The sequence below is a fragment of the Ictidomys tridecemlineatus genome, chromosome 11 (assembly GCF_052094955.1).
Source record: "Ictidomys tridecemlineatus isolate mIctTri1 chromosome 11, mIctTri1.hap1, whole genome shotgun sequence".
Classification (NCBI taxonomy): Eukaryota; Metazoa; Chordata; class Mammalia; order Rodentia; family Sciuridae; genus Ictidomys; species Ictidomys tridecemlineatus.
Window position 1 is genome coordinate 39,907,533 of NC_135487.1, and position 11,183 is coordinate 39,918,715.

Genomic DNA, 11,183 nt, shown 5'->3' on the forward strand with positions numbered 1-11,183 from the left:
TTGGAGGGAGGCAGGGGCTCAGCAGGAGTGACAGTGTGCAGACGCAAAAGCTTAGAGGCAGATGAGGTGGCAGTTTATCTCCAGGGCTTGGTGTAGGGAGGAGGCAAAGGCTGTTATGAGATGAGATGGGAGCAGACATGGGTGCCAGTCTTTGAGCCCAGACTTGCCGCTTGTTGGAACCAGAAGCAAAGGAGCCTGAATCTGAACCCTCCCCACTGCCTGTGACCTATATACCCCCAAAGCCCCTGATTTCTGGGGCGCAGTGTGGAGCTACTGGGGATGGAAGAGTAGCCAAACTTATGCTGGGCTCTAGCTGCCCAGCCAGAGGACAGACCCCAAGACCATCTGTTTTTTTTTTTGTCGTTGTTGTTTGTTTGTTTTTTAATCATAATATTTGTGGGGCTTTAAAAACACAGTCCTACTCAGCCCCTTGGCAGTTTTGGTGCAGTAAGCCCTAGGTGAGGTCTAACACAAATTTGTCAAAGGGGCTCTGGAGATTCGTCTTTCCCTGAATGACAGCCACACCAGTGTGGGTGTTCTTTAGGAGCAGGGACACTCAGCCCTGGGGCAGCAGGAACAAAGCTCAGGAAACATTAGTGGATGCATGACGGGTTATAGATCCATTTGAGAACCAAGGAAGGAGGGTTCGGGAGATTTGGGGCCCAGAAATGCGTCATTCTTCCCCCAAGAAGGTTTAATTCTCCCTTGGTTGGAAAATGTTAGAGCATTTCCATTTTTCAGTGACGTGGTTGCTTTGCATCAGCCCAAACTGTATAATAAACAAAAGAAATGTATGAATACACTGGCTTTTCTCAAGTTAATACTCCATTCCTGTTCCAGCCAAGAGAAAGCACTCTAGCCCAGTGGAGGGGACCAGGGGCGAGAGCCAGGGCTCAGGGGAGCTGGATCAGCCCTTAGCCACAGGGAGCACAGGAGCCCATGGCGGGTGCCTCATCCCAGATCACACAACAGTGAGGGGCAGGTTGAGCACCCAGGCCTTGGACTTCTGAACTTGCTTTTTCCTCTTAAGCTGAGTAACTCGCACCAAGGCACATAGCTATCAAATGGCAGAGCAGGACAGGAACTCCAGTCTGACTCCAGGGTCCATGCTCTGTCTTTGCAGTATCTTCTGAGTAGAACAGAATGCCCAGGCAGCAAGGAGAGTCAACAGCAATGGAGCCCATCACAGCCTGGCGGGAGTCCTGGGCTCCCTCCTTTCATCTCCTTGCCAGTCTCCCCCACAGCCTGCAAGTTCCTTGAGGTCAGACAAGTGCCTGGTCATCTCTGTATCTGCAGCGCCCACCACAGGGAAAAGTACTCAAGAAGCATAGTGCATGGTTGTTGATTCATTCATTAGTTCATTAGACAAGTGTTATTGAGTATCTACTATGTGACAGGCACTTGGCTAGATGCTGACAACCCGGAATTGAATGTCAACAGAGTGCTGATGCTGCTTTACCATCCATTGGAAAATAAAGAGACAATGAATATGTGCAGAATGACAATACAGTGAGCACCAGAGGGAGAAAGGGCAGAGCAAGGGAGAGCAAGGGAGAGCAAGGTGGTGTGCTGGGATGGGCGGGGATGGGCTGGGTTGGGCAGGAGGGCCTTTCTAAGGGGGTGACATGTAAGTTTTGAGATCCGCAGAAAGAGGAGGAGGAAGAGGCGTAAGATACAGGGGAAGCATGTTCCAGGTGGAAGGGACAGCAGGTGTGGAGGTCCTGAGCTGAGGGAGGGTCTGGCCTGCCTAGGGGACCAAGGCCCTCAGAACTGGAATGAATGTGACATGAAATGGGGGTGAAGTGGATAGGAAGCAACAGATCATATGGGGCTTCCTAGACCAGGTAAATGATTTTAGGGTTTATTTTATTTTTATTGGTATTGGGGATTGAACTCAGGGGCACTTGACCACTGAGCCACATCCCCAGCCCTATTTTGTATTTTATTTAGAGACAGGGTCTCACTGAGTTGCTTAGCGCCTTTCCATTGTGAGGTTATCTTTAAACTTGTGATCCTCCTGTCTCAGCCTCCTAAGCTGTTGGGATTATAGGCATGGACCACTGCACCCAGCTTAGGGTTTATTTTAAATACATGGAAGCTATTGAAGGCAAATACTGAGCTCATTCTGCCACTGGGTGGAGAATAGATGGGGCAGAGTAGTGGGGGACAAGATCCTAGGTGAGATGACTGTGGAGTCAGGACATGAAAGAGAGAGCCCTGGACCCATGGGGAGGGATGAGCTGAGCTGAAGTTGCTATTGCCTGACTGTGGGGTACAGAGAGGGGTGACCAAGGGCCTGGGCACAGGGAGCTGCCTTTAGTGACAGTAAAAAACAGAAGGAACTGGTCTGCTGGGTAAAATCTCAAGTTGGTGACACTAAACTTAAAATGCTTGTGAAACATCCATGTGGAGATGTCAAATAGGTAGCTGGTTAATCAAGTGTGGAGCTCACATTCCTAACCTAAGAGCCCTGGGTCAGGGGTGGCATATTGAAGCCATGAGGTTAGAGCAGGAAAGGCCTGAGAGGCTGCAACATGTCAAGGCTGGGCAGAGGAAGAGAAGCTGAGGGGCAGAAGAAGCCAGGGGAGGGCAAGGCCACTGGCAAAATATCCCAGGAGGGTAAGAGGGACCAACAATATGAACTGCTGATGGAGAAATCATGCAGAACAGGAACTGAAATTGTCCTTTGGAATTAGCAACATGGAGGTCACTGATGACCTTGACAAATTCACCAGCTCCATGAATGACTCCAAGGATGCACAAAGAGGAGACAATAACCAGAGCAGGATGAGGAGTCAGAGGAGGAGTCCTGAAGGAGGTGGCTTTCAGCAGAGTTTAGAAGACTCGGTCAGAGATCTGAATGCTGCCTACAAGAGCGTCCCAGTAGGAGCACGAGGTACCACTGAGGAGCCCCTAGCCTGGGAGCTTCATTCCCACCTTACAAGAGAGGGCGGAGGAGCTGGCTCACTACTCAACAGCAAGGGAGCCCGGAGGCTGTCCTCGGGGGACAGAGCCGCCTCCCCCCACCCCACCTGCTTCTCACCTGGAGACCACCAGTGGTAGGATCAGCATCTTCAACATCCTCATCAAGAGCTCTCCAGGGAACTGGAAGTAACTAATTTCCTGAAAACACAGCAAGAGCTGGAGTTATAGCAGGTGGCACAGACTTCTTGGTCGCTCAGTTCTTTGCCATCTGCAAAGCGCTATCACATCTGCACCCTCCTATCTTGCACGCGGGCTGCAGAGTCCAGGGAGAAAGAATGGGTTTTGGAGCCAAACAGACCTGGGTTCCAATTCCAGCAACTCCCCCTTCATAACCAGCTGTGTGACCTTAAGCAGGTGACCTCACCCAAGTTTTCCCCTGTAACATGAAGATGATAACTGTTAGTTGCTGAGCAGGCTGAATGAATGTTAGCTGCAGGGTAGCCTGGACACTCGACCCCCATCCGTCTGGTTCCTTATCACTTGTTTGCCTCAAGGCTGGACACTCAACCCCACTCGAGGCTGAACACTTGACCCCCACCTGTCTGGTCCAATGGAAATCCACATCTGGCCCCTGCCCGGTCTGCCTGAAGGCAGAAGATGACACTCTTAGCAACTACTGCATGATCCAATCACTGTATGACAATAAGGCAGCTTGCAGACCCAGAGACCCCATTAGATTTTGGCTGCAGGGCTCCCCCAACTCGCTTTGCTCTCTTCCTCCCTCTCTCTCTCTCTCTTTCTCTTTCTCTTTCTCTTTCTCTTTCTCTTCTCTTCTCTTCTCTTCTCTTCTCTTCTCTTCTCTTCTCTTCTCTTCTCTCTCTCTTCTCTTCCTTCCCTGTTAATCAGACACAACTGCAATAAAGATCTCTTGGTTGCTCCGAGTGTAGTGGTCACTTTCCTTTCAATAACTACCTCAGACGGTTACTGGGAGGCTCAGTGAGAGAATGCACATAAGTACTTAGCACAGCACCTGGATGAGCAAATGTTCAGTACTACCAGTAAACAACATCTCTCCCCATTGACTCTGTTCACCAGCCTATCTGATCCATGGTGTAGAATCCATCTTCAACAGCAGACGTAAGTGGCAAGAGGGCAGGGCTGAGCATTGTTCCTGCAACCCACACTGTGATGGGAATCATACTAGGGACCCCAAAATAAATTAGGAATGGTTCCTGCCCAAGTCCCCAGTTTCATTTATGAGAAGAAGGACTTATAAGCAGACCACTGCCCTCTTGAGAGAAAGATTCTCCACTTGTGCTGGTCCACTCTCTAGCCTTTCCCTCCAAATGCAGAGAAAGGACCTGATTGGATGGTGAGACACCAATCAGCATCAAAGGTCCCTACTAGGCAGAGTTCTAGCATCCGCCCCTTCATCAGCTGTGGGCTCAGGCCTATCCCCCGATCTTTCCAGGGTCTCAAATCTTTGCCCCCTCTGCTCTCCTGATGACAAGTCACAGGAGTAAATCCCTGAAGCAGATGCAGAAGGGACCACCAAGCCCAGATAAATTTGACTTTGAGATAATAATAATCCATTCTTTACTTGTTCTAAAACATGATTTATTGTTTCTCTAAAAGTCTAACTTAATGGGGTGTGCTGTTTCTCAGGTTTAAATTTAATTCAGTTTTGCTATTTCTGGCAACCCTGGCTTGGGGCCCCTTTCTCCAGCGGGTGAGGCTGTGGGTGAGGCAGACAAATGGACTTTCAAACACCGTCCAAGTTACATTTTTATGCTTGCAACCATTTCTAAAATCTCAGTGCCAAACATGAGGATCTGTTAATGGTCTGATGCTTTTTAAAGCCTCAAATCATAGGATTTTGATGCTCCAAGGGGCTTTAAAGATCTCGTCCAGGCCACTCATTCTGTAGAGGAAGAAACTGAACCAGGAGGGGGAGGTGACTTGTTCATGGAGTGACAGAGAGGACAGAGAATCAGGCTTCCTAGTTTCATTCTATTATTTCCAATGCACCTGGAAAATTGGCTTTGTAAAGAAGTATACTCATATGCATCTATATATTTTAGATTAATTATAATCCACATGTGCATTTTTTCTATAAATTGAATAGTGCTGTAATTATAAAAGGTAGCCTCTTCCTCCCCTCTCTATCTCCACCCCTCAACTTCCCAGGAAGGAACACCTTCAACTTCTCTGTTTCCCCTAGTATGACTATTTCTAGCTAATGTGGTCACAATGCTATTTCTCATGTTACCAGTTTGACATCTATTAACTTCCCTGCCATGATGATGAGGACTTTGTCCCCACCTGCTCTGTTCCTCTTCCCATTTCACCATTATTTGTATGTCAATTTTCAGGTGAATCAGTAGTCGAGATTTACAAAATTTTGACCATCAAATATGTTCACTGCTGAGCCAAGTAATGTGCTCCAGCCTGGCCTTCTCATTTGTTAGACCTTTATTTTCCTCCTGAAGTTAGTAATTCACTGATGTTTCATTTGCTTTGAAATGAAAAATTTCAAAATGATTTTTCATTTGATGAACTACTCATCAATTTCTTCCAAATGTTCGAACTTGTCTATTAAAATGTCTGGTAGTAGGGGCTGGGGCTGGGGCTCAGTGATAGGGCACTTGCCTGGCATGTGTGAGGCACTGGGTTTGATTCTCAGCATCACATATGAATAAATAAATAAGTTAATTAATTAAGGTCTATTAGCAACTAAAAATATTTTTTTAAATATCTAATAATAGCATTTTCTATGCACGCATTACCTTGGTTTCCTTTACCCCTCCGACAGCTCTCTGCCTTCCCATCCCAGTTTGGACAGCCTGCTGTCTAGGCCCAGAGGCTGTCATGGGACTCTTCTGGCTGTCATTCTGGGACTTTATCCTGCATAGGATCCCTGTTTCCTGGGTCCCTTGTTTAGTTTACTTTCTTGTTTTTATGGAACATCTCCTTTGGTAGCTGAGAAAGACTGGGAGGAAGGGAAACTTGTGAATCTTTACGTGCAGCCTGGCCATTGGTAAGGTTCTCAGTTGAAAATAATCTCTGCTCCCAACATTGAAGGCATTTCTCCTTTGTCTTTAACTTCCAGTGTTGCTTAAGATGTTCAAAGCCATTCTTATGTCTCCTGCTCCTTACATGAGAACTGTTCTTATTTCCTTGGAACTGTTTAAAGACTATCTGTTTATCTTCACTTTTCAGTAATTTCATGGTGACGTGTGATAGTATGTGATGGAATTTTCTTTTCTTCTCTTTCTTGTGCTATGCCTCCTTGACACTGAGAAACTTGGAGTATTCTCTGCAATTTTTTTTTTCTTTCCTCCATTTTTACTGTTAACACTCTTTAAAATTGGCATGTTGGGCATTCCACTTTGCTTCTATTTTCTTTTTCTATTTTCATCTTTTTGTTTTACTCTGAGTGATTTCTACATCTGTGTCCCAACTATTGACATTTTTATCTTGGTTCTTCTATTTTTTGATTTCCCAAAGCTCTTTCTTATTCTCTGATGAATTGTTTCTTCTTTTTAGCATCCCATTCTGCTTTCTGCCTATTTGTTTTTGTGGTGTGGGGGGCTGAACCATGAGCCCTACTCCCAGCCCCCATATTCTGTTCTGTTTTATGGTAACTATATCTTCTCTCAGGTCACCAAAGATCTTAAGAAAAGATTTCAAAAGTTATATTCTACTCCCTGCATTGTCTTTGCTTCTTTTTTGAGAAAAGAAGATTTATTTTTCTCTTTGTTTAGTTTCTTGTACATTTGCAGCTGCTTTCCTTAAAGTTCTGGTGACTTTGGCTTTCTGCTCACATTAAGAGTAAAGCATTGGCAGGAAAGATGATGGAATGAGATGTATGACTGCACATAGGATGTGATGCTACATCGTGTACAATCAGAGAAATGTAAAGATGTGCTGCGGTTGTGTACAGTGAATCAAAATGCATTCTGCTGTCATATATACCTAATTAAAATAAATAAATAAATTTAACAATAAAAAAGAGTAAAGCACTGAACTTAGATGTATGTATGGGGCTTGTCAACTGATTGCCCTGTGGGCAGGCTAATGGGTGCAACCTGGCTTTTTAACTGGAGATGGGTAGAGTGGAAATTCTTTTCTATCAGGATTTGGAGATCTTTGCTCCAAGCCTTCAGTGAGTTCTCTTCCTCCCATTGTAGAAGGAGACTATGGACAGAAATCTAGTGCAGGTGTCTGTTAATTTGTTTGAAGCCTGTGCCTTACCACTGTCCCTTTCCCCAACACATGCAAGTGGGTCTGATATCCCTAAGTCAAGCTTCTGTTTCTTTGGACAGGCAGGAGGTAGAGGCAGGAGGATGGAGAGTCCTCTGGCCACCATGAACTGGAGGAGCCCTTGGGGTCTCATTACTCTAATTACAAAATTCTAGCCAATGTCCCTACTTTCAACTCCATACCTCACCTGGGCCTAGAACACACTGTGCACCTCCAAATCCAGAGCACTTCTGGAGTTCTGCAGGACAAGCTGCTTGGTCTCCACTTCTATAGACATTAAGATGTTGGCTTTCTGCGCATTACTAAACGAGATCATTCAACTCCATCCTCTTCCCACATGGCCGAATTTGATGCAGTCTCTCTGCTTCCTTTCTCAGCTATCTGCTTTTATATCCCCTTTGTTTGGGGTGGTTCATAGCCTCTAAAAATTCCATTATTATAATTTCCAGGAAGGAGAGGAAAATGAATGTAATTGTAATTCCCCGTTAACTGGTTTAACTGGAAGTCTCAAAACAGTCCATATTTTTTTTTTTACTAGCTATTCATATCCAAAGGTAAAAATCATATAATTTTGTAAGTTTCTTTTCACAAATAGAACATTCTACCATGTTCTAAATTGTTTATGATTTTTGCCTGTTGCATAAGCTTACAAAATTAGACGGGCTTAGTTTCTGAGTCACAAGCAAAGAGATCAAACAGAGAAATCCTGGATTTCAAAGTAAGATGCTAAGAAAGCCAATTCCTGCCAAGTAATTGTTCTAAGACTTCACATCCTTCCTTCAGTTTATCTGGCAGGTTAATATAGACGGGAACACATTTGCATGTCCAAACAGATGGGAAAGGCAGCTCTAGCATAGGAGGCCCCAGATGGGTTTGGCTTTTAATAATAGACATTCCAATTTGTTTTCACAAAATGATCTTCCTTCAGGAAATGTGTATTTGTTGCTGGAGAAAATCAAAAGAGAGCAGATTGCAAATTGTGCCATCGCTGGTTTAACACTGACAAAACCTCTACTCCCCACGCCTAGCACTGCGTGTGGCTCACATTTAGTTCAAGAGAACCCATGAGTTGTTCGGTTATTGCAGTCTATTGGGGGAAACAGACACTGATGGCTCTGAGCAAGCAACCAGCAGCTGGCCTGCCGAGGACAAGGCTGCAAGGTGTGATCCCAGGATGGACTGTACTACAGACAGAGACAGTTCTAGAAGACTTTCTAGAAGATACAGAATATGGGGTGGGGTTCCTGATGTAGGCAGGACTTTGACAGGTAGATGAGGAAAGGAAGGTAAAGTAAAATTCAGTCTGCACTTTCTATACGCTGGATGCTGGTGAATCCTCTTCACTCTTTACAGTAATTCAGTTCTAGAAGATATAGACCTCCTCCCACTCCATTTACAGATAGGGAATCAAGACAGAGAGGAGAGGATTTGATTTTTTTTTTATTGTAGATGGACACCATACCTTAATTTTATTAGTTTATTTTTATGTGGTGCTGAGGATCAAACCCAGTGCCTCACGTGTGCTAGGAAAGTGCTCTGCCATGGAGCCATAACCCCATCCCTAAGAGGAGAAAGAATTTTTTCCCAGCCATTTATTAGCAGAGTTAGAGTTCAAGTTCCTCTGTCTCCTGAGTGCATGGCTTTCCTTAGTCACTTCTTGAGGTTGACCAGGTTGTTCTAGTGACAGAGGCCCAGTGCCTGGAGAGAGGGCATTTTCTTCTTTCTTTCCTTTTTTTTTTTGGACTGGGGATTGAACCCAGGGGTGCTTAAATGCTGAGCTACATCCCCAGCCCTTTTCATTTTTTTTGACACAGAGTCTCACTAAGTTGCTGAGGATGAACTTGAACTTGGGATCTTCCTGCCTCAGCCTCCTGGGTCACCACTACATAGGTGTGCCACTGCACCCTGATGGCATTTACTTGTTAATGGAAAACAAAATCTGATGCCTGGATCCCAGTTGTAGAGAGAGTATTAGTATCAGTGAGCTGCAGGAAGAGGAATCTTATCAGGACTCTTCCAGGAGACCCTTGACCATAACTCTCTCATTGGCCAAACAGTTGACAGCTCCCTCTAGGCCCTCTATTCACTGAAGCCTTGTTCTTGGGCCTTTTCTTCCATTTGCATAGCACAGTTTTAACCCAAATTCTGGCAACTCAGCTTAGTGAAAATCCCTCATCCCTCAAATCCACCCTCACTCTGGGTATCTGGTCACCCTGGCCTGCCTTCAGGCACACTTCCCCACCTTTGATGTCTCCTCTTAGTAATTTCGCGGGGTGGGGGGGTGTCCCTTTGCTAGCTATTTGGCTATAAATCCCCAGATGTCTTTGTGGTATTTGGAGTTGAGTCCTTTCTGTCCCTCCAGGAAGTCTTGACGTCTGTCACAACAGTATTCAGTCTTCCTTACTATTTGAACAAATGTCAGAATAATTCCTTCTCTAAAACCATGTGAGTGTCCTCCCTTCTCTCACAAGAGCTGGAGCTTGAGAGGGAAGGAAGGAGTCAATGCATCTTCCCCAAGGCCGTTATCCAGGCTGGAAACCTGGGGCCCCCCTTGCTTCCGTCTCCCAACCCCATCTCTAAGCAGCCACTGCTCCCTGAAACCTCCTCTGTTAGGAACAGTTCTCATATCTACCCCCTTTCATCCAAATATCAGACCCCACCCCTACAACTGCCCCCTGCCCCCTGCCCCCTGCCCCCTGTGATCCCTGCCTATTTCTTTACCCCCCCCCCTCCTCTTCCTGGCACCCGGGCATTTCTCCAAAGCTCAGAACTATCTGCTTCATTTTTCTGTTCATAGTCTTCTTATGCTTGCCCCAAGTCCTGATCCAGCGCCAGCCCTCTGACCCTGCGGACCCTGCCTCCCACTGTACGTTGCTGCTCACCTGAAGTCTTCCACAGCCCGGTGCGTGGCTCCTGCTGTGACTGCTGCCTACAAATCCCTTCCTGGACCTCTAGTCATTGGGCTGCCTGTAGGAGCTGAGTGCTGAGCTCTTAAGAGACTCCTCTGTCTCCTCCACCAGAGTGCTAAGGCCCCCCAGTCATCCCAACAGGGCGTCCTCGCCTCCTAGTCACCCGGCTGTGCCAGATTTTTTGTTATTTTCTCTCTCCTCAACCATTTTTCTGTGTCTCCTCTAGTCCTGCCAGGCATTTATCACACCCATGTTACAGAGGAGAAAACGGGGACCCAGACAGGCAGAGTGACTCACTGGCAATCATGTCACTGGGAGCCCCAGATCCCTCCAGCCTGCACACTCCTCCTACAGGGACCCTGAGGTGCTCTGGGCGGCTCACCTGTGGGGAGAGGCGTTGGGTCCTCAGAAAGAAGCCAAGGAGGCAGCCCACGATGACAGACAGCACAGATAAGATGAGCAGCCCATTCCGCCTGCACACGTCTCTCCCTCGCGCCAGGAAGGCACTCAGCACCATGGTGAGCGGGGCCTTCTGGCACGGGGCACAGCACCATTCCATGCATGTGAGACTGGCCAGGGCACGGGGTCCGGGCTGCACACCGGCTCCTTGGCACACAGGTTGTCGGAGTTGCTAAGCACCAGTTGCTGGCCCCACAGCCATGGCCTGGGTGGCCGCTCGGGAGGGAAGCCACAATCCTATTACCAGCCGCATCATTAGGAACAAGGGATCAGATTAGGGCCTGGGAAATTAGAGCAGGCCACGTGGTCTGGGAGTTCAGCCTCAAAGCCGAGAGCTCCTCTAGAACTGCGGAGTGATGGGAGGAGGAAGAAGAGGAACATCTGCTTGGCTGGTTTGATTTTTACCCATTACTTCATTCCAGAAGGAACCGAAAGCAAGGCCATAAGATACCAGCAGTCACCAACATTAATTAGACATTTACTGGACACTGGGTGTCATTCTGGAAGCACACTACTCATATTGACATATTTAATCCTAATACCAGTCCCAAGGGAAAAGAACTATTAATATACCATTTAATACATGAAGAGCCAGAGGGGATGAGGAGCCAGTGAGCACTGGGAGCC

At 46.7% G+C, this 11,183-nt stretch overlaps 1 protein-coding gene across 3 annotated transcripts in view; it reads right to left on the reverse strand.

Moving 5' to 3' along the window:
• The window catches only part of Slc1a7 (solute carrier family 1 member 7), a 43,754-nt gene extending 32,937 nt beyond the window's left edge, over window positions 1-10,817 (reverse strand). Inside the window, exons 1-2 of one of the 3 annotated variants that reach the window (XM_078026269.1) lie at window positions 10,480-10,817; window positions 3,044-3,123 (exon numbers count right to left, since the gene is read on the reverse strand). In XM_078026269.1, the coding sequence (XP_077882395.1) occupies window positions 3,044-3,123; window positions 10,480-10,656 (257 nt within the window). In that variant the 5' untranslated portion in view covers window positions 10,657-10,817. Of the gene's footprint in view, window positions 1-3,043; window positions 3,124-10,070; window positions 10,134-10,479 lie in introns of those variants that run through there. The other 2 variants (XM_005326050.5, XM_078026268.1) reach the window with 2 other exon arrangements.
• Window positions 10,818-11,183: the final 366 nt, after the last annotated feature.